The sequence below is a fragment of the Pocillopora damicornis genome, chromosome 7 (assembly GCF_964200805.1).
Source record: "Pocillopora damicornis chromosome 7, jaPocDami1.2, whole genome shotgun sequence".
Lineage (NCBI taxonomy): Eukaryota > Metazoa > Cnidaria > Anthozoa > Scleractinia > Pocilloporidae > Pocillopora > Pocillopora damicornis.
Window position 1 is genome coordinate 18,084,373 of NC_142676.1, and position 22,769 is coordinate 18,107,141.

A 22,769-nucleotide genomic window follows, 5' to 3' on the forward strand; every position below is an offset into this window, starting at 1 on the left:
TTCAAACTTCGGAAACGTAGATTTCAAATAATGAACTTTATAACTAGAATATAACTTCATGGTCACTTGCATTTGTATTTAATAATGTATTGACAGCGCGTCCAACAGTGCAATATCGCCGTAAATCCACAAGCTTTAAGGAAAAGTCTGGAATGATACTATAATAAGATGATGTCTCACATTGTGTACAACAATCCTGAATGACCTTTACACTTCACTGGTGCTTTTCTTGACAAACACCTGATCCAACTACTATACCTACTTCATCTCCTACATTTTGAACATTTCAATAATTGTTTTATGAACAAATGTACAATGTTATAAAGTAAGCAGTGATCTAACGAAGCACTTAAGTCCTTGTGAAAGAAAGGCTGTTGTGAAAGTCCTTAGTCCTTGTGAAAGAAAGGCTGTTGAGGGCTTCTCACAGTTATGCATCGAGTCCTTAATATTAAAATCAAACCAAGCTGTACATATTTATCACTTAGGAGAAATTGCTAACATCCCCCTGCCACTAAGTAAATACCATTTCTCCTCACAGTAAGGATTTTTTAAAGCGAAATCAAGAAACCTACACTTAAAGCTTAGTTTTACTAATGATCAAACTAACGAGGCTGAAGCTAATTTTCAATTATCAGTAAAGAGAAAACGGTTGATTGACCGAGTGAAGAAAATGTCGATTAAATGTAGATTAACAGCATACGGAGTTATTTAAACATCTCTGAATCTAAACACAAGCATTTCAACTTACGATTAGTCACTTTCTCGAAAAGAATTTGCATAAATCAACTAACGGTGATCTCTGAATGCGTTTTCAAAGACGAATACGAAAAAAGGCCAATTTTATCGACCTTTGACTTTTAAGATGTAAGTGTGCTATCTATTGAACATTACATAAGATGAAAGTGCGGGTAAAAAGTGTTTGTACAGAGACCGCCTACTTACTTCAACTATTAAAATATGAGGTTGCTAAGGTTGCTTATGACGTCGCTCTTGTGCATGTCTATATTCTTCTGTGATAAAGGGTCAGTGTAACCATCTGAGAAATTAAACGTTTAGTTCAAGTTCAACTCCTAATTGGGCCAAACTTGGAGGCACATGATGTCATTGTTAGTTCTTAGCCTTCCTGAGATGTTCTCTTGCTTTCAGTTGGCTGCGTTTCCTTTTCTGTGAAAGGAAATGAATTCGCAAAAAGTTACACGTCACATTTAGCTCCAAACCAATGCTGCGTTGTAGAAGCAGGAGAAAACGAGCACCGGTGATCCTGACTCATATAAAGCTTGCTAAATTGTCCGAAATTTTTTTCACCGGGGACTCCACCTGGTTTTCCATCAAATTCACATCCCTCTTCTGTGCTATTGTAACTCCTTATGTGCCAGGACACATCTTCCTGCTGTTTTGTCAGGGCGGTGCAATCAGAACAATTGATTCCTCGGATATTGACATATTCGTACATCTTGCAGGTGTTCCAGGTACCAAAAATGTCATGACCTGCCAGCTTAGCGCGTGCGTAGTCCGTATACTGCAGACCATCCGTAGAAAAGTTACAAGTTGCTCTCAGATGCGTGGAGTGATTAGCAAGATACTGCATCTGTGATAAGGATAGTCGGAACTCGTTCCAATTTACTTCCCCCTCTTCAATATCAATCTCAACGTTTTTGCCAAACCCTGCAGAATGGAAGGCTTTTTTCTTGGAAAAGGAAAAAGATTGTATCAACGTCCATACAAAGCTAGGTTCAGACTGCAAGTCACAGTAAACAGAAAACCGTTCATTGTCTGAATTTGAGATGTCGTATTTTCCTGACGTCGAGGCACCGTTCTTAGCTACGTCTTTGCAGCTTCTCGAATGTTTCATCTTCTCACACCGCTGACCAGAGTATGTATTGGGACAGGTACAGTTAAACCTGATGCTGTGAGTGTCACAAATCTCCTGACATACCCCTCCATTGAGACAAGGATTGGTGCGGCAGCATCTGTTGATGCAATGATGCTTCTCTGGCGCGTATTTATCTCCACCCTACAGCAACATTCAAAGGATGTTTTAGCTCACCATGCTCACCGAATTGGGTTGGCATGTGCGTTTTAGCAACCATCGACAAATCTTATCGGAAACGAATCAAATCGATAACAAACAGTGCGAGAAAAGTACGTGTGCCTACAACACATAGTGGGGCGCCAGAATGGCGATGAAATGTGCATCAAAATTAGATTTGAAATGCAGTAATACAACAATGATTAAGTCAATGATGTCTTTATGAAATTTGTAGTCACATCTGTTCTGCCGTTCCCTTCGCATTACAACACGGCCTTTAAGAGAAAAATTTGCGAGGAAGAGAATGAACCCAATCCTCTCTTAGCCAAATTATTTTGTTTTAGTTTTGTCTGGATCAATCATATTGCAGACAAAACGGCATGCACAAAATTGTCTTTGGCCTGGACTGACATATAATACACCTGTTTTTTAAGGAGTAAAGCAAAACTTGATCACATGGAAATATTTATTTTATTTACGAACTTGAATATCTTGGGACATTTACTTTGTTTAAGAAAGTTCATAAATAAATGAATAAAGAATTAGATAAATAATCTTTTCTCACCTTCACCGTGTAGCTTCTCACCAAATCATAATAATTTCCCCCTTGCCTCAATTTCATCGCCGCTGGCTCCATGTCTTTGTTAGCGTCGTTGAGCTCACAATTGTTTTCTTTGGACAGAGGGAAATAATTCATGGATACACGCAAGCAGTCATCTTTGCACTTCAAGTGACACTGGATGGCGTTTGGGACTGTCAATCTTTCAAACACGTGACCCTCAAGAATTTGGTTATGGATGACATCGCGATCGATAGCAAACTTAAAGTTTTGACAAGTAACTTTTTCCTGTGCCTCAGTGGAGAGGGTCAAACTGAATACAAACAGCACGACTTGGAGATATTGTACGATGCCCATAGCAATAGCACTATTGATGTGAAGAAAAAAATATACATGATTATTTAATCTGGGGTAATCTGGAACGAGATAAATAGATATTTGGGTTTCTTGCTTAAAAGCGACCAACATTGATGGATTTTTCAAAATTAAGTATGAAATTATTTTCCTTAAAGCATGAACCGTAACATTTATCTTAATTGCAACGGAAAGAAAATAATCGTTAGCAGTAAAATTGCCAAAATTTTAGTCGTTAGCCGTAAGAGCCATTACCATATTGAGACCTTCTGAGTCAGTAAACGTTTTGAAAGACTTAAAAGAATTAATTCGTCTCGCTGGGAAGTCGCTCTTCACTACAGAATCACTTATTTGCGGAATTTTGAAAAGGAGACCGGGCAAACATTCAAGCCCAAACGAAATTGCTCCTCGACGGTTTCTGTTAGGAATACTCTTCAAAAGGAACAGTAAACGTTCCCTGCAGTTTAGCCTAAGCTGAACACAGTTTATAAAGAATTGATTGTCAGCTCAAATGCTAAGCTGATTTCTCTTCATTGCTCAGGTTGAAATGGAGGAAGATATATTTGCCAATGGAACTGATATAAAAAAAAATACACGAACCAGTAATTGCCGATTAAAAGTATTTCGGTCCCAGTTGGTTGAATACAAAGCTAAATGTCTAAGTATATCAAATCTCAGTGAAACAGCCGCTGCGATGAGCCAAAATTTTAATCGTTAGCTGTAAGAGCCATTACCATGGTGAGACCTTCTTCTAAGTCAGTAAACGTTTTAGAAGACAGTAAGGAGTGTAGTTGTCTCGCTGTACAGAATCACCAATTTGCCGTAATCCGAAAATATGTTAGACAAAAACTTAAGCACAAAAGAAATTGCTCCTGAACAGTTTATGTTAGGAATGCTCCACAAAATAAGCTGTAAAAATGCACGGCAGTTTAGCTTAAGCTAAACACTCAGTTTAAATACCAAGCTGATTTCTCTTCACCGCGTAGGTTGCAATAAAGGGAGATATTCTGGACTATTCAGTCTTGATTTCATTTTAAGATTGGCAAATGGAATTGATATGAAAAATAAACGAACCAGTTTCAATTGCTCTACTGCAGTAATTGCCGATTAAAAGTATGTCGGTTACAATTAGTTGAATGCAAAGCTAAGGCCGAAGTATGTCAAATCTCAGTTAAACAGCCGCTGCGATGAACGTTATCAAAAAGTGTTTCATGATAGCATGTTTCTGTTTGACGTTCATGTATTAAAAAAAATCGCCTAAGTTTGAGGAGTTTTTCTTGAAATGTAAAACTTTCAAGACTTTCGTGTGTGACCGTTAATTAAGAAAAACGTTTGAAATTAAGGAGAGATGTCAGAAGGTTTTGTGTTACAAAACCACAAAAAGAGAAACTCTACCTACCATCAATTGTTAAAAGATTCTTTTCAAACAATGCACTTGATGAGTATGTATCCTCGACGGAATATTCTCTAAGAATGATTTGCAATGTATTTTTCCTACATTAATATTTAAAGCGGATCGCAATTTATTGTTTACCACAATATTTGAAACATTGATGAACGTATTAATGTAAGCTTTCTTTCCATCGGCGAATGAAAATATTTCAAGTCTTGCCACACCTACTAATGGCTCAAACTTATGGCTGGTTTCTTTTCTAGTTTTAAGAAAAAGTATCAAGTACACACCAGTCGGCTACAAATCAAACAAACCTAACAAACTCTTATAATATCCGTAGACTTAAAAAAGCACTTAAACTTGAGTAAGCAAAATAACCATTTATACTCACTGGAAAGTTCTCTCTGTAGGGGCAGTTAATAATTATTTACCAAAGTAGAGGTGGATATTGATGGAGATTATCTCTATCATTTTCACCGACACTCACCCCAGGTAAACAATTATTTTAGTATATGCCTGACAGAAAAAAAACAAAGTTATTTATTTCAGTCAATAAACTGAAGAGGAGTCTGAAATTAAACTCTCGACGTGACATTTGTCTCTACGGCTGAGTGGAGCTGATTTATCACTTCCTAGCTAGCCAATCAACGTGTACGAAAAACACTATTTACCCGTGTGGGGAAAACTAAAATGAATTACTAACGTTCATGACTACAGCCTTATAGGATGTTTTAAAAGAGAATCGCAATGTTTTTCAAAATATTATGAGCTCTCGTCGTGTTCCATTGGGGAACATTTAGCAACCCTTTGTTTCGGTGACTATTGATGTTAAATGTTTCCAAAAAAATTGTAATTTTTGAGCTAAATTTTGAATTGATCGATTTCAGCTCCGTTTTTCGAAGAAAAATAAATTTTGAGCCTTATTCGGAGAAATGAAGAGCGTATTCTTTTTTTTACAAGTAACGAAGAAGAACTACGTACATAAACGTGCTGGAAATTAAAAGCCTAGAATTTACTATAGCCTGTTTTATTTGGTTTTAATGATAAAATAGATACTGCTTTTTATAGAGTAGGTCACTTCAGGATACTATTCGAATAACTAAATGTGTTATTAATAAACTTTGGTCCAGACTAAACAAATCAAGGTAACTGTACAAAACATGGTGTTCTTCGAAGAAATATCCCTATGCAAGCCACCTTTACAAAGACCGAGCAAAAGTTTACATAAATGCAAAGCTAGATATTCGTAATATTATGAAAATATGTTCATCTTGTATGGGTTTTTGTTTTTATGGCATTTGAAGTTCTTCAAATGCAGACTGTACTGTTGTGCCTATATTATTGAAATGCCAGCTGCCGTGTTCCCACAGAAATCAAAACAAACTGCGCCTCGTAACTTAAAAGACATTGAGGTAAATTTTCAAATAACCAAGATTCATGCAGCAATTGCCTAGAGACACACAGGTGAAAATGAGGTTTTGAAAGACTCACCGGGGAAAAACAAGGCTAAAAACCTTTTCGAAGAAATGCTTGCTAATAATTGTTCAAATTTTGCTGTTGGTCGGCCTCATTCTTTTTCTCTGGTTTTTAGCGTCTACTTTTTGCCTTCTGAGGTATAATCATGATGCAGTAAATAACTTTTAATCGATACAAGGCAAATGCACCCTAAATTAAATAAGAGAAAATATATTCATTAATAGGTAGCCATTCCATGCAGTATTCGTCTTGGGAATAATACTTCCGTTCGAGAGACTGTCTATTCATTGTATTGTAAGTGAATTTGACATTTCCTACGGCCTGGACAAGGAGCCTCCTTCTCTATCCCATAACGTTCTCTTGTTATTTATCAAAACTTTTCCTCTCAATTTTTAAATTTTTACGGATAAATGGAAATGTCGTGGATTTGCCAAAACCTAGAACTTCATCCGAACTTCATAAGCTATTATCACTTTTCATTTCAGCTTTTGAAACATGTATGGGTAGCACATGCCTCGTAATGAAAAATTTACATATTTATCTCTAGCATCCGTTAATATTAAAAACACGCAAATATGATCAAGAAGACTATCTCTTGAAATCAAATGGAACGTGATGTGTTCAGGGGAAGTTATGGGTAACCAAACCAACTTTATTGTCTGGTCTGAGAAAATTAAATATTTATGTTCATAAATGGAGTGGAAAAAGAATCTCCTGATAAACCCCTCCATTGAGACAAGGATTAGAGAGGCAGCATCTATTAACATAGCAATCCTCTTTCGCGCTGAATTTATCTCCACCCTACAGGAATATAACAGGTTGCTCACATAACTTTTTTAGAAACTGTTTTGAAGGAGTACTGGAACACTTGAACAGCTTGGGATACTTACTTCATTTACGAAAGTTCATAAATAAATGAATAAAGAATTAAATGAACAATGTTATCTCACCTTCACCGTGTAGCTTCTCACCAAATCATAATAATTTCATCCTTACCTCCATTTCATTGCCGCTGGATCCATGTCTTCGTCAGCGACGTTAAGCTCACAATTATTTTCTGTGGAGTGAGGGAAACAGTCCATGGATACACACAGGCAGTCATCTCTGCACTTCACGTGACACTGGGTGGCGCTGTGGGCTGTCAATCATTGAAACACGTGACCCTCAAGAATGTGGTAAGGGACGACATCGTCATCGATTGCAGACTTGAAGATTTGAGAATTTACTGCTTTTTGCGGCACAGTGGAGAAGGTAATTTAATACAAACAGCATGACTTGGAGATATTGTAAGATGCCCATAGCAATGGCACTATATTAATGTGAAGAAAAAAAGATACATGATTATTTCATCAGATAAGCATTGGGTAATTTGAAACGAAATGAGTAGATGTTTGGGTCTCTTACCTTAAAGCGACCTCCATTCATAAAATTTCTTGAGATGGAACATTTGCTCATTTGTGGAAAATACATTGATGCATTTTTTTAAATTATCAAGGAAGTTGTTTTCCTTAAAGCACTAACCGTAACATTTTTTTCCAATTGCAACGGAAAGAGAAAAATTGCCAAATTTTAGTCATTGGCCGTAAGAGCCATCATCATGTTGAGACCTTCTGAGTCAGTAAACGTTTTGGAAGAAGTGAGGAGTGTGTTCGTCTCGCTGTGAAGTCGCCCTTCTCTACAGAATCACTTATTTGCGGAATTTCGAAAAGAAGATTGGGCAAACATTCAAGCCCAAACGAAATTACTCCTCGACAGTTTTTCTGTTAGGAATGCTCCACAGAAGGAGCCCGGCGTAACTGACGTACCCTGCAGTTTAGCCCAAGCTGAACACAGTTTACAAATAATTGATTGTTAGCTCAAATGTAAAGCTGATTTCTCTTCATTGCCCAGGTTTCAATGGAGGGAGATATATCGGCAAATGGAACTGATATAAAACGTAAACGAATCGGGTAATTGCTGATTAAAAGTATATCAGTTACAGTTACTTAAATGCAAAGCTAAATATCGAAGTATATCAAATCTCAGTGAAACAGCCACTGCGATGAACTTTATCAAAAACTGACGTTCATGTATCAACTTTGAGGAGTGTTACTTGAAACGTAAAACTTTCAAGAGTTTCCTTTGTGTCCTTAATAACAAAAGTAGCGTTTTGAAAACAAGGGAGATCTCAGAACGTTATGTGTTACAAAACCAAAACAAGAGAAACTCTACCCAGCATCAATTGTTAGAGATCCTCCTTCAGCAACCGCACTTATGAGTCTCTGCACTCTACAAAATCAACTCAAAGAATGATTTGGAATGTGTTATTCACACTTTAATATTTGAAGAGGGTCGCATTTTATTATTTACCGTAGGAGTATAGGATGGAGAATATTAATGAAAGCTCTTAAGGTGTTTCATTAGCATTTTATTAGATAGCGTGCAAAAGGATATCCTGCGTGTATCCGGCCCGTGTCTGAATATGCTTGCCAAGTTTTCCACAATGGTCTACCTGAGTATCTCTCTGAAGAGCTAGAGAATATTCAGCGCCGTGCAATAATTTTCCCAGTCTTAAGATACCAAGAAGCTCTTAAAGAGTGCAATATTGCCACCCTCTACCAACGGCGCCAATTGCTGACGGAGCGCCTTTTCAGTGAGATCAAAGACGACACCTGCCACAAATTACATGGCCTTTTGCCGTCATGTTATCTTACTACCGTAACCTTAAGGAGAAAGCGCGCTTTTAACGTACTTTTTTGCAGAACAAATAGACTGAAGAATAGTTTTATCATGTACAACGCGGCTATTTCCTAATGGCTTTATCATGTGTGATGCGAATTTTAATATACACATATAGTATTTTTTAGCCTTTTTTTATTTTATTTTTTATTCTTTTTGTATTTAGTATTAAGTAAATATTTTTACAGTCCGTAATAATTTTTATCCATGTTTTGAAAGTCACTGTGACGATTCTGTGTACAAAATCAAAAGCAAATATCTGCAGTGTGAATGAAAATCGATAGCCTGTGGGCCGTAGTAGCACCGATAGGTGAGACTTCTTTACAATCAGGTGTTTCGAATATATTCCAGTCAAGGTTAAATTGACTTATCAAGATTGTCGCAGTTATTTAAGTTCTACATTAGCGTGATTATTGCATCAGTCAACTGCTGCTCGGAAGATGAGTCAACGCCCAGAACCTTCTAAGCTTGCATGTGGAAATGGGCACCGAAGGCTATTTTTCTTTTATCAGCGCCACGTTGTAATTGATAAGAGATGGAAAGTTTTACGTTCGTTACTCGTTCAACTTATCCATGTTTTCAAACTGGAACGAATAATTGGTCTGGTTAGGTTATTATTTTTCCAACTTGTTTTAATCAACCCAGTTTGCTATTGATATTTCTCTAAGAGTTTCAATCGCCCAACGACGTATAAAGTTTCACTCATAAATTTAGAAAAATGCATGAAAAAATGGTAAGATATCACAAAGTCGTTCTCAAACTCTAACTCTTTTCCAGAAAGATGTGCTAATAAAGAACAAAGATGATAATATGGGACACTTGTCATCATTGATACTTCTTTAAATTATGTAAAGTTGTCTTTATTTAAAACAGGAACCGAATGATATGAATTATCCAAGACCGCACGCCATCCATTCACAGTTTAAAAGCGTCAACTTGAGTATGAGAGACTTAGGTCAGACTTCACATTTGGAGAGTCTACTAGTCATCAAAACTGGAAGTAATAATAACATCGAAATAGAATATAACCCGAAGCAATTTTACTATTTCTCCAGGCATTATTGTTGATGTAAAGTTGTTGTTTTTTTTCTTCCTGTAGTCATTCACCCCACACGAACACTCACAGCTAGGCCTTGAAATGATCGTCCGTGAAGTTATTTGTGCATCAAAATACGGCACAACTCGTAAAAATACTCAGCTACAAACCAAAACGTCTAATAAGATATATTCATCCTAAAAAATACTAAAGAAATAATAAAATAACTTCCTATAACTTCAAGCTTTGACAAAAACAAAACGAACAGACCCACGATAGTAGAGTAAAAATTTCTAAATCATTTATTAACTGAGGAGGGTTGTCCAATACACCCAAACCGCTGCGAATCGTCAAACCGGAAATCGATTCGCGGCTAAGTGATGTTGTGATACCGGAGTTCTGAGAAACCACCTCTTAAAACATGGAAGCGCATACCGGAAGTCAATTTGTAAGAGACTTAGAAAAGATTCCGCAAGTGTCTGCGATAGGGGGTTGAAGATGTGGTCGAATCGACTCGAATCGAACGGCCCGTCATACCGGATGTCGATTTGCAAGACACTTAGAAAATATTCCGCAAGTGTCTGTGAAGGGGGGTTGTAGATGTTGTCAAATCGACACGATTCGACTTGAATCGGACGACTCGTCACCACAAATGACGACCCGTCATACTGGATGTCCATTTGCATCCGGTATGACAGATTGTCATTTGCTGTGACGAGTCGTTCGATTTGAGTCGAATCGTGTCGAATCGTCAACATTTGCTACACTGTATAGTTTATAATATTCTGACGATAGACTTCCGGTCGTCTCACGCTTTAAGAACGTGGAAGGTTCATGTTGTCACATTCTCGTACCATGCCACTCATTTTCACTCATTGCTCACATGCGTGCCCCTCGACTTCCGGTATGTTAAGTCACGATTCGACTTCCCGTGTGACGATTCGTCAACGACCGTTGACGAATCGCAACGGTTTGGATGTATTAGACATGTATGTTTGTGGTAAGATCTGCCTCGAAAGGGAGCTTTCTTAAATGACAGTTTTGACTGAAGCTGGTTGCGAGAAAGAGAGAGCATTTTTGTGATTAAACCTCTTTTCAAATCCTTCGACCAGGTACATAGTGGACTCGTCCTCTTGACAAAAGATACAAAGTGAGCCGTTTTCGACTCCAAAGATTTAAAGACTTCTTTGTACAAAAATATGAAAGTGGACTTCTATCATCCTGCTGACTCCTGAGATGAATTTACAAGGCTGGAGAAGAGATAGGTTTTCGAGTCATTTAACTGCAGATGTCTCTTTCGCCCTCAATACAAATATCAAACTAGTATCTGAGAGTACGTAAATTGATGAAACAGCATTCAGGCGATTAAATGAAATGTGATGCTGCCCCTTCCTTTAGTTGTCTACAAACAAACGTAGTGCAAATATGCAATTCAGTCTTCGTCTTAAGCTGTGCAGCTTAGTTGCATAGCAACTAAGACCCCAGTTGGTCTATACCCTTGGTTGTTCTAACTCCTGAAGATAATATATCTAAAATTTTTAGCCTTTTTAGTTGAATTTAGGATCATGTTATATCAATTGCATGTGTATGTTACAGATATAAGTTTATATAAAGGTTCGTAAGGCGTATTTGAACATATTCGTATGATAGCTTACGCATACAAGCCATGAATCATTACTTAACTACTACTACAGAGCAATTTTGTTCCTGTTTTCAAAAGGGAGCCAAGATTGCATTAGCTTTGCATTTTTGGTATAGAGAATTCGGGTTAATCTCCTACCTAAGCAATGCATAGCTAAAAACAATCACAGATTACAACGGTTTGTTTGTTTCTCTTTACATTCCTAATGGTTCCTATAGTATCGTATTTTGTTCTGATTAGCTGTCTATATTGTTTCGGTTTGACAATACTTGTTGATAAATCGTTCTATCAAAGTCATACAGTCAAACATCTTATGGGAAGCGGCTGTAACGAGACTCAAAATCAATTTCTTCGATTTCAAAAAAAGATTTCCGAGAAACCAAAGGCCTATGTTGATAAAAATAAAACAAATCAAAAAGCAATCACAACCAATAAAAGACAGAATCCTTAAAGAAAAAAAAAAACCTTATCTAATACTCACAACTCATTCTAGTTTTAGCAGATTATTGGAACTTAGAATAAACAATTCATGTTTAACTCCAAACCAGTATTGCGTTGTAGAAGGATCCAAAGAGGAGCAGCGGTGATTCGTACTTATCGCTCCGGAACGATACCGTCCAAAATTATTTTCGTTGTCAACTGCTCCTAGTGACCCATCAAAATCGCATCCGTTTTCCTTGCTTTTAAAACTGTTCACGAACCAAGCACCATTAAGATCCATTCTCGTGTAGGCGGTGCAATCAGAACAGTTAATTCCACGGATGTTAATATACTCAAACAGTATGCAATCTCCACCCCAGTCACCGAATATGTCATGAGCTGCCATAACTGGGCGTGCGTAGTCCGTATACTGCAGGCCATCTGCAGGTAAGTTGCATGTTACTCTGAGATGTGTAGAGTGATTTGAGAGAGACTGCATATGTGATAAGGAAAGGCGGTAAGAGTTCCAGTCCGGTTTATTGTTATTGTCATTCACAGGAAAATCTGTGCCAAACCCCTTATCCTTATATGTGGCCTTATTGGCGATGGAGAACGACTGTATCAATGCCCATACAAAGCCAGGTTCTGACTGCAAGTCACAGTAAACAGAAAACGGTTTATTGGCTGAATCAAAAATATCGTATTTTCCTGATTGTGAGGCCCCGTTGTCAGCGATGTCTTCGCAGTTTCTTAGATGTGTAGTCTGACGACAACGCTTACCAGTGTATTTGTAAGAACAGGTGCAGTTAAACCTGGGGCTGCGATTGTCACAAATCTCCTGACATACCCCCCCGTTGAGGCAGGGATTCTGGTTGCAGCATCTATTAACGCAGCGATGTATCCCTGGAATGTAGCTTCCTCCACCCTAATTGAAAATGAACCTTTTTTTCCCTCAAACTATTCCTTGCTTAAGGTAAAGTCAAGCGGTGCAGATATTCGGAAATAAATTTATAGGAGGGGGGACGTATAAAAAAGAATTGGTCTTAGCTTGCGTATATCAAATTATGGATGCACGCGGGAACTAAGTTTTAAGAGCACGAGAGAAGCGTAAGGGTTGCTTGAGTGCTCTTCAAACTCCCAAGTGTACCCGAAACTCGATGTATAGGTAAAATGTGAACAAATTCCGTTATAACATAGCATGCAAGTTGTGTAAGAGTTCATTACAACTTTGTCTGATTTACCTGGTAATCGTGTTCTACCCGAAAACTATGAATAAATGACAAGGTAAAAATGACCAAGAAATATTTTGACACCAAATCTTTATTCAAAGAATTGTAAATTTTCTGCTCAAAAGCAGAAACGAACGAATTTCTTGCATTCAACATGCTTCAATCGTTGTTTACTAGAATTCAACGCCAGAAATTTGCGCATGTTTCTGTTAGAGATTTTGAGAATTCTGAAATTGTACGGTATTAAAATTAAAATCTGCTGTTTAACAATACTTTTAGGATATATCAACACTTAGAACTGATATCAACCGTTCAAAACACGAAGCAAAAGCCTATAAATTTCTCGCATTTACGAGACACGTGTGGAAGATTTACGCTGCTTGAAATGCCGCTGTTTACTAAAATTTACTACCCGAAAATTGCATAGCTTTGAACTAAAAATTCTGAAAATCGTACGATTTCTAAAACAAAATATTCCATTGAACAAAATTTTGGTACATGTCAATGCTTCACAATAATATTTTCCGCTCTAAAGAAGAGTCCCCAGCGTCGCAAAGTCTCAGTTGAAGTCAGAAAACTCAGTTCTGTTTCCAGCCATAATTCTCATCGCGTTTGTAAATAAAATATTGTCAACTCTGAAACTAATTACGTCGCTCGAAGAGCTACTTGCTCATTGTTTTTTTTCGAAACGAGTCTTACTCAGCATATTTTGTTTTCCTTTTGAGCTACAAAGGTCTATCTCAGTCGGGATAGAACGGAAAAAAAATCTTCAGTGATAGTTTTGAATTCTCGGGGCTAAACTAGACGGGAGTTTTAGCCGAAATGAAACTGCACACTTCATGTTATGGATGCAAGGTCGTGTACTAAATATACATTAAGTACTTTGTTATATATTTAGACTTTCCCTTAAACAAACATATGGCAAAAACATGCTGTTGTATTCGGCGCGCGGGCAACAACTGCGTAATTGTAGCCCGGTCGGGATACATTTGAATTTGATCAGGGGCATGTGACTAAGAATTAACCAATTACAGTCCTCGTTTTGTTGAGTGAAAGTCTAGGTATATAACAAGGATTTTTATTACGGTAGCTCCCTTAGGATATAGGTAGGCCCTGCACGCGCGCTAGGTTGTGCTAAAAATGTAAGTGAGAAGAAAAACTAAGACAATTCTATCGAAAACTCACGATTCTATCTCTCACCTTCACCGTGTAGCTTCTCACCAAATCATAATAATTTCTTCCTTGACTCCATTTCATCGCCGCTGGCTCCATGTCTTTGTTAGCGTCGTTGAGCTTCCAGTTATTTTCTTTGGACAGAGGGAAATAATTCATGGATACACACAGGCAGTCATCTTTGCACTTCGTGTGACACTGGAGGACGCTGTGAACTGTCAATCTTTGAAACACGTGACCCTCAAGAATGTGATTATAGACGACATCTTCGCCGATAACAAACTTGAAGTTTTGACAATTTACTGTTGGCTGCCCCTCTTTGGTGTGGGTGAGCTGAGATACCAACAACATCGCATGTAGATAGCGAAGAACACTCATGGTGGACCTTAAAACGTACAAATAAGATGGATATCTTCATTCCATAATTATGCCGAGGCGTTTAAAATTTAGTAGCAATCGGAGTCTACTTAGAAAAAAAGGCAAAAAATCGTGAATAGGTACGTGATCGTACAATGGTGTAAACGCGACTCGACCTCAGGTTACGATCAAGATCTTAACCAGCGCCTTATATATAGTTTTCTCTTCTTTTGACGCAAAAGTAATTACGTAATGCTTATTGAGAAAGGTAGCATCGTTCTCCCGGATCGAATATCTCGATGACAGATTAAATAACTAATTTTGAAAATTAGCCGAGGTTGAAATGAGAATCTGAGCTACAGTGTGCATGGCGCACTAGATATATTTTACTGTGTCGATAGTAGAAATCAAAGTGCTCTGTGAGCAAACTCGTGAATTGACACATGATTTTTTAGATTATGTTTAATGTTATCTGGTTTAGGGAATTTTGTGGTTGATTGTCATATCTGGAGTACGAGCAGTAGTTCAGTGTTCGCTAATGTAGCAAAGAAACAAAGTAACGTTTGGATAAGAAGGCATTACAATTGAAATGATCATGCTATTACATTTGACGAGGTGGATGATGTCATGTGTTTTAAACGTCTATCATTTTTGTTTCTGGTTCAAAAGAAAAGGTTGGAAGTAAATGTGGGTGAAAAGTGAAATTTACTGTATTTCGTTGTAAATATTAGAAAATCAAGGCAATACTGTCTTAATGAAAACATTAACGATTCCCTCTTTATCAAATGAGACAAACGGGAACGAGTTTTGAGTGATATAACTAAGCCAAGCCTGCCACCGTCATTTTGGATCTCCGCCTGGGTAGATTTAGGTCACGTGCTAGGCAACTTATGATCAATAACAAGATAGAATTTCATTTCAGGCCTATTTATCAATTTTGTGGTGTGTAACTTTCGCATTTTAGTACGTTGTATGTATGTTGAATCTTCAAATTGTCTTGAAACTTAAAAGAAAATTGTTCTTTAAAAATTCACTGAAAATCGGTAGCTAAAATTGTTTGTTTACGTGTTATCTGATTTTCGTGTTAACTTGTTATTTCGTCAGTCGCCGGCATCTTTTGTTGCTTCACACAGGAAAAACACACGCGACGAAACGTAATGATCAATTTTGTCCTCAATCTCACGCTATAACAGAAAAAGCTTTTGAACATCTGTAAACTCCGAGCGCTTCGCAGTAAGTGATATTTTCAATGAATCTTCGGATTGTTTTCAAGTTCAAGGATTGTAAATTACAATTTTTATGAAAAACGAAGGTTGTTCTGTTATTTCAGTATGAATCCTTGCATGCCTGCCAGTCGCTGGCGCCGCTTGTTGAAACTAAAACGAAAAAAAAAACTCTTTTAAGATTATCATTGGCTTCTTTTTCACCCCACCACTATTCTTAGCAACAAAGGTCGCCATTTCGTCTGTTTATTACTCGCCAAAAACTATAAAATGCACTCAAAAGCCTAAAATCTAAAAAAAGTTTACAGGAATCGACCAATCGAGCGAGCGAGCGAGCGAGCGAGCGAATGCCATTCCCCACATCGTATCTATAACTCGCTCTTGCGCATGCGCGCAATTCACGAGTTAAAAAGTAACTTTAAACTTATCGAATAGGTCATGCTGCATGAGTTTAATTTTATTCAGTCATCTGAGTAGAAACAAATTACATGTTGTCTCTTCCCTTCAGTAGTTCAATAACAAACTTTTGGTTTTAACTGAGTACCATCTCTCTGCACTTACCTTAAAATGTCCATTGTTTTATGGCTTCAGTAAAATCCTTCGAGAAAGATTTGCGGGCGAACAGATGTTGTTGAAACTGTATGTACATCCGGTAATATCGATGCACATTTATACTTTAAAAATAATAGAAAAAACGATAATGAATCAATTAAGATCATTGGCTCTGTTTAAGACGTTACCTTGAAGTCATCCGAAATAAACAATGGATAAGATATTGCAGTACTGTTGACACAGAATTCAACGGAGAGTATTTCACAACTAAAAATTTGCATCAAATAACTGAAATCCGTCACATTTACAGCGGTGATCAAAGTTTGATTAACCTTTTAAATGTCAGGAACTTTTAACGTTTCATGTCAAAAGTTCTCAACTTTTCTGGGACAGTTAACAAAGTGTCCCTCTCACCATTAGCTTTCTTTTGGCTCATATTAACAATGTTTGTTTTTCCGAAGTCGTTAACCACGCACCAGGACCACTACAGCAAGCCATGAAAAAAAAGGTCGGTGGAACAAAGGTTGTTTGTTGCCATCCACCGTTTCCTAATTAGGTAGAAATGAGAACTGTCCAACATTAAAGAAACAATTTCAACTACCAGTGAACTCCTGAGCTTAAACATACCGCGAGAAAACTAATTGATACCGACAACAATAACTAAGACGGCAGTAATGGCGTAAGTTCAGAAAGACATAGCTGAAACTAAAACTACCGTCACACCATCGCACAGCTGGTTTGCATACTTAACGAAAAAAACTAAACTATGTTAGTTTAAAATCGCGATCATTTTTCTCCATTACAAATTTATTCTTCGCAGGGTATCGATAACCAAAGCAATCTTTCTTAGATTTCGAGTTTGTTTCCATCCAAATTATATTTTTCTCATTCGACTCCATCAGGCTCCATGCGTCAATATGTACTTCATCATTTGACCGGCAAGACCACGACAAAAAAAATTCTACAGGAAAATCTATTGCTTTATTTATTCGAGTCTTACAATTTATTAACAAAGCGACTTCCTTCAATATTTCTGTTTTGTTTTCTCATTTCCAACGTTAGAAGTAATGTTCTTGGAAAATGTGGCAGAATCATGCGACTGCATGGTGAAAGGCTATTCTGGAGTTTAAGATTTCACAACGGCGACGTATGGTAAAATGTTGTTGAAAAAAACATTATTTATTTTACACTAAGTTTCTCACCAATAGCTCGATGTGTTAACCGTTTCTGATGGTACGACATCTTAACTTCGGCATAACATGGGAATGTGGTGTCAAGTTCAAGGTAAAAAAGGTGACTAAATTGCTGTGGAAGTAACCTTGTTGAGAAAAGGTATCAGTTGGTGATTTCATGCCTTTTTTCTGTATGGGACGGACGGCTGAGAAATGTACAAAGTTTTACAACGCACGGGTTTCGCTATTGTTTAGCTCTTTAGATCTTTTTGTTTCGCTACGTTCTCGCTTTCGTCGCCGTCGTGGTTTTTTCTAAAAAGGGCCTTAAGATCCGAGGACGGCGAGGTCGTGAACTTGGGGGAATGGGGAGAGGTCGCCATCGTAATGCGCGAAAAATAACCTTAAGAACACTCGTAGAAGATGCAGTCTGCTCCACAACAGGCAATTCTCCTTCTTTCCACTTCTGAACGCGATAATTTTTTTTCACGCAAATATGCAATTGTGTCACCTCCACTTCTACTGCTTTGTTTGCTTTAGTTTCACTTCTTCCTCCTCTTCATTCAGCTGCCTTTCCTGTGTTCCGCTCAGGTTTTCTACAGCCTCTGTTTCTCATTTCCGCTGCTTTTGGGTTGTCAGTTTTCTTCTTATCGTTTTCTATGGTGTCTTAAGCTGCAGCTGCGGCTATTTCTTCCAGAGCCTTTTTCTTCCCTAAAGTCCCTATTTGCGGATCGGTTTACGTCAATCTGTCGGGCCCTACATTAATTGAGGTTTTCAGCCAATTCAGAGGCTTTCATCCACCATTTCGCCATTATTGATGACTAACACGTCAATGTTGCGTGCGTTTGAACTGGATTCCAGATAATTCTGGGCATTTCAATCGGCCACACACGCATGTACAATGTAGCCATTCAGAGTATGGAGTTACCGTGTTTTTGGACCGAAATCTGGCAGCTCTTGTCCAATAGAGAACAATACGAGTCAGAATAGGATTATGATTTTGCATGTTCACCCCCAACTATCTCGAATACATAGAGACTATTCCATGGAAAGTGCGTACGAACGAGTTTTATTCACGGGTTGCGATACACCACAAAAAAAAATGAACAAGTGAGCGCAGCGAATGAATAAGTATTTTGATGCATCGCACTTTCCATGATATGAAGTTTTTATTTCATTCATACTTAGATTTTTTCTCATTGAATAAAAAATTTCAAAGATTGAAAGTAGTCGACTTTTAAAATGTAATAGTGTTATCTATGGACCATGACTTGAATAGTGAAAGTCGAGGTAAAAACCGTTTATAGAGAGACCGCCTAAAAACGCAAAATTTAAATATTAAGATATGGATGCTGAGTATTTAAGGTTGCCTACGACGTAGCTCTTGTGTTTGTCTACATTCCTCTTTGATAAAGAGTCAGTGTAACCATCTGAAATATTTAACGTTTAGTTCAAGTTCAACTCCTGAGGAGGATCACGTTTGAAAGCATACATATGATGTCATTGTTTGTTCTTTGCCTTGCTCTAATGGTTTCTCAGAGTGGTATTTTGTCGGCTGAGTTTCCTTTTCTAAAGAAGAAAATGAATCCACAAAAAGTCACAAATCATATTTAGCTCAACACCTGTGCTGGATTGTGGAAGCAGGCGAAGACGAGCAGCGGTGATCCTGATTGCTATCTTTGTAGCCATACTCCCCGAAATTGTCTTCCTTGTCGATGAATCCTCCTGCTCCTCCATCAAATTCACATCCCCTCTCAATGCTATCACAAACCCTTATGTGCCAGGATGCCTCCTCTGACTTTTCCAATTTTTGCTTTGCTCTTCAATATGAGGCAAATACTTCCACCTTTATATCACTCAAAAAAATTAAACTAGAAGAGACCAGAAACAATGAAAAGAGCTCGCCATGAGGTGTTTTTCATCGAGAAAGATCGACACTTACAGTTGGATGTCAACGCTTGTTGTCTCCACAATTAGAAGGAAAAAAATTGACCACGGTATTTCCGTATGTTTCCAAGGAGAGTTAAGTGTGATTCAGTTGAATAGCCCTTTTTAACTCGTGAATTGCGCGCATGCGCAAGAGCGAGTTATAGCTACCATGTGGGGAATGGCATTCGCTCGCTCGCTCGATTGGTCGATTCCTGTAAACTTTTTTTAGATTTTAAGCTTTTGAGTGCATTTGATAGTTTTTAGCGAACAATAAACAGAAGAAATGGCGACCTTTGTTGCTAAGAATAGTGGTGGGGTGAAAAAGAAGCCAATGGTAATCTTAAAAGAGTTTTTTTTTCGTTTTAGTTTCAACAAGCGGCGCCAGCGACTGGCAGGCATGCAAGGATTCACACTGAAATAACAGAACAACCTTCGTTTTTCATAAAATCGTAATTTACAATCCTTGAACTCGAAAACAATCCGAAGATTCATTGAAAATATTACTTACTGCGAAGCGCTCGGAGTTTACAGATGTTCAAAAGCTTTTTCTGTTATGGCGTGAGATTGAGGACAAAATTGATCATTACGTTTCGTCGCGTGTGTTTTTCCTGTGTGAAGCAACAAAAGATGCCGGCGACTGACGAAATTACAAGTTAACACGAAAATCGGATAACACCTAAACAAAAAATTTTAGCTACCGATTTTCAGTGAATTTTTAAAGAACAATTTTCTTTTAAGTTTCAAGACAATTTGAAGATTCAACATACATACAACGTACTAAAATGCGAAAGTTACGCACCACAAAATTGATAAATAGGCCTGAAATGAAATTCTATCTTGTTATTGATTATACGTTGCCTAGCACGTGACTTAAATCTACCCAGGCGGAGATCCAAAATGACGGTGGCAGGCTTGGCTTAGTTATATCACTCAATTTGTCTGATTTGATAAAGAGGGAATCGTTAATGTTTTCATTGAGACAGTATTGCCTTGATTTTCTAATATTTACAATGAAAGACAGTAAATTTCACTTTTCACCCACATTTACTTCCAACCTTTTCTCTTGAACCAGAAACAAAAATGATAGACGTTTAAAACACATGACATCATCCACCTTGTCAAATGTAATAGCATGATCATTTCAATTGTAATGCCTTCTTATCCCAACGTTACTTTGTTTCTTTGCTACATTAGCGAATACTGAACTACTGCTCGTACTCTAGATATGACAATCAACCACCAAATTTCCTAAACCAGATAACATTATACATCATGTGTCAAAATCATGTGTCAATTCACGAGTTTGCTCACAGAGCACTTTGATTTTCTTTTAGTACTCCTCAGAAGTGTCTTAATAGCTAAAAAAAAAAAAGGAGCTTAACTTTTTTTTTTCTTTTTTTTCTTTTTTTAAATTCGTGGAAGGATATACGTCGCAATGTGTCTTTTAATTATCTTTAGAATAGTGATCACAAAAAAAAACAAGTAATTTCACAACAAGAAGCGGTAGAGACCAGAGACAGACAAAGGAGATCGCCAATAGTCTTTTAATCTTTAAATTGTCTTTCATTCAGAAATATAGATACTTACAGCAAGGTGACAAAACTCATTCTCTCGCTATTGAAAATTTTCCTTCGTTTCCATAGAGGAATTGACTTTGTTACAGTTAAAAGAGGTAGTTGAACACGAATTATGAATGATGGTCGATCCGGCTCCAGCTCTTTATTTTTGGCTGAACTCTCTATAAAGGAGTCCACAAATGCAAAGGTTCAAAAACTGACAAACAGTCCCATTGGAAATTACGTCACTCAACCTCCTTACTTTTGTATCCGCCACCTTTAATGATATTTCAACTGGGTTTCTTTTAGGTTATTTGTATATTAAAGGAGCTGGATGTTTGGAATGACTTTTTTAAGCAGTATCAGTACGCAAAGAGAAAAAATAGAAAAACAATTTAAGGAAACGGTACAGAAACACTCAAATTTAATTAACACCACGCACAAAACTAGTGTCCCTGGTTGGTACAGTGTCGTTTCTCAAAAAGCGCTTCATATTCATCCCTTGGGTCTCCATCATGCTGTTTAATATGGACAAGTTTTGCTCATAGCATAATTGTTCAAAATTTGCCCAACAAAGCGACGTTTACGGCCAAGTTGGATCGTTACGATCGTGTCTTTGTCTGCAGACAAATTTCACCCATTTTTCTCTCACAATGTGGACCGTTCGGGAACTGAAACATACTATGCCCGGTGCCGGAACGATCTATTGTGACAGCTTTGCTGGTCAGAGCCGGGGCACCAGCAACACAATATTGCCCTCGTTGCCGAATTCGACTAAATTCGATTTTAGGTTACCAAAGTGACGTGAGCGGTTTTTTGTCAAATGGTACTTTGGCCGCGCAATTCGAATACCTTTTTTGAGGGGAAAATAAGATGATGTCTCACATTATGTACAACAATCCTGAATGACCTTTACACTTAACTGGTGCTTCTCTTGACAAACACCTGCTCCGACAACTATACCTACTTCATCTCCTACTTTTTAAACATTTCAAAAATTGTTCTAAGAACAAATGTGCAATGTTATTAAGTAAGCAGTGATCCTAACGAAGCACTTAAGTACCTTAGTCCTTGTCAAAGAGAGGCTGTTGAGGGCTTCTCACAGTTATGTATCGAGTACCTAATATTAAAATCAAGCAAAGCTGTACATATTTATCACCAAGGAGAAGTTACTAATATCACTGCCACTAGGTAAATACCATTTCTCCTCACTGCACGGATTTTTAAAGCGAAATCAAGAAACCTAAACTTAAAGCTTGGTTTTACAAATGATCAAACTAACGAAGCCGAAGCTAATTTTCAAAAAAAAGAAAAGTAAAGTAAAAGTTAAGAGAAAACGGTTGATTGACCGAGTCAAGAAAATGTCGCCCTACGACGAGAAAACATGTTATTATTAAATTAATAGCGTACGGAGGTATTTAAACATCTCTGAATCTAAACACAAGCATTTCAACTTACGATTACTCACTTGCTTGAAAATAATTAGCATAAATCTACTAATGGTGAGCTCTGAATGTGTTTTCAAAGACGAATATAAAAAAAGGCCAATTTTATCGACCTTTCACTTTTAAGATGTAAGTGTATTATCTATTGAACATTACATGAAAAGATGAAAGTGCAGGTGAAGAGTGTTTGCTCAGAGACCGCCAATTATTGAAATATGGACGCTGTGTATCTAAGGTCTAAGGTTGCTTATGACGTCACTCTTGTGCATGTCTGCATTCCTCTATGATAAAGGGTCAGTGTAAATATCTGAAAAATTAAACGTTTAGTTCAAGTTCAACTCCTAATTGGACCAAACTTTGAGGCACTTGATGTCATTGTTAGTTCTTAGCCTTGCTCCGATGTTTTCCTACTCTCAGTTGGCTGTCTTTCCTCTTCTGTGAAAGGAAATAAATTCGCAAAAAGTTACTCGTCACATTTAGATCCATTTTTTTTAAGCATTTTAACTTAC

General features: G+C 37.5%; 2 protein-coding genes across 2 annotated transcripts; both read right to left on the reverse strand.

Annotated features, from left to right (window-relative positions):
• Positions 1-66: 66 nt before the first annotated feature.
• On the reverse strand, positions 67-9,788 carry LOC149042963 (uncharacterized). Its single transcript, XM_089213227.1, has 3 exons — positions 6,808-9,788; positions 2,595-2,955; positions 67-2,014 (listed from the first exon to the last, which is right to left on the reverse strand). The coding sequence occupies exons 1-3, from the start codon at positions 6,891-6,893 to the stop codon at positions 1,193-1,195; spliced, it is 1,269 nt and encodes a 422-aa protein (XP_089069353.1). The 5' UTR covers positions 6,894-9,788; the 3' UTR covers positions 67-1,192.
• Positions 9,789-11,464: 1,676 nt separating this feature from the next.
• LOC149042964 (uncharacterized) lies at positions 11,465-14,407 on the reverse strand. Its single transcript, XM_089212599.1, has 2 exons — positions 14,057-14,407; positions 11,465-12,552 (listed from the first exon to the last, which is right to left on the reverse strand). Exons 1-2 carry the CDS (start codon positions 14,405-14,407, stop codon positions 11,692-11,694), a joined length of 1,212 nt encoding a protein of 403 aa, XP_089068725.1. The 3' UTR covers positions 11,465-11,691.
• Between the last annotated feature and the right edge of the window lie 8,362 nt (positions 14,408-22,769).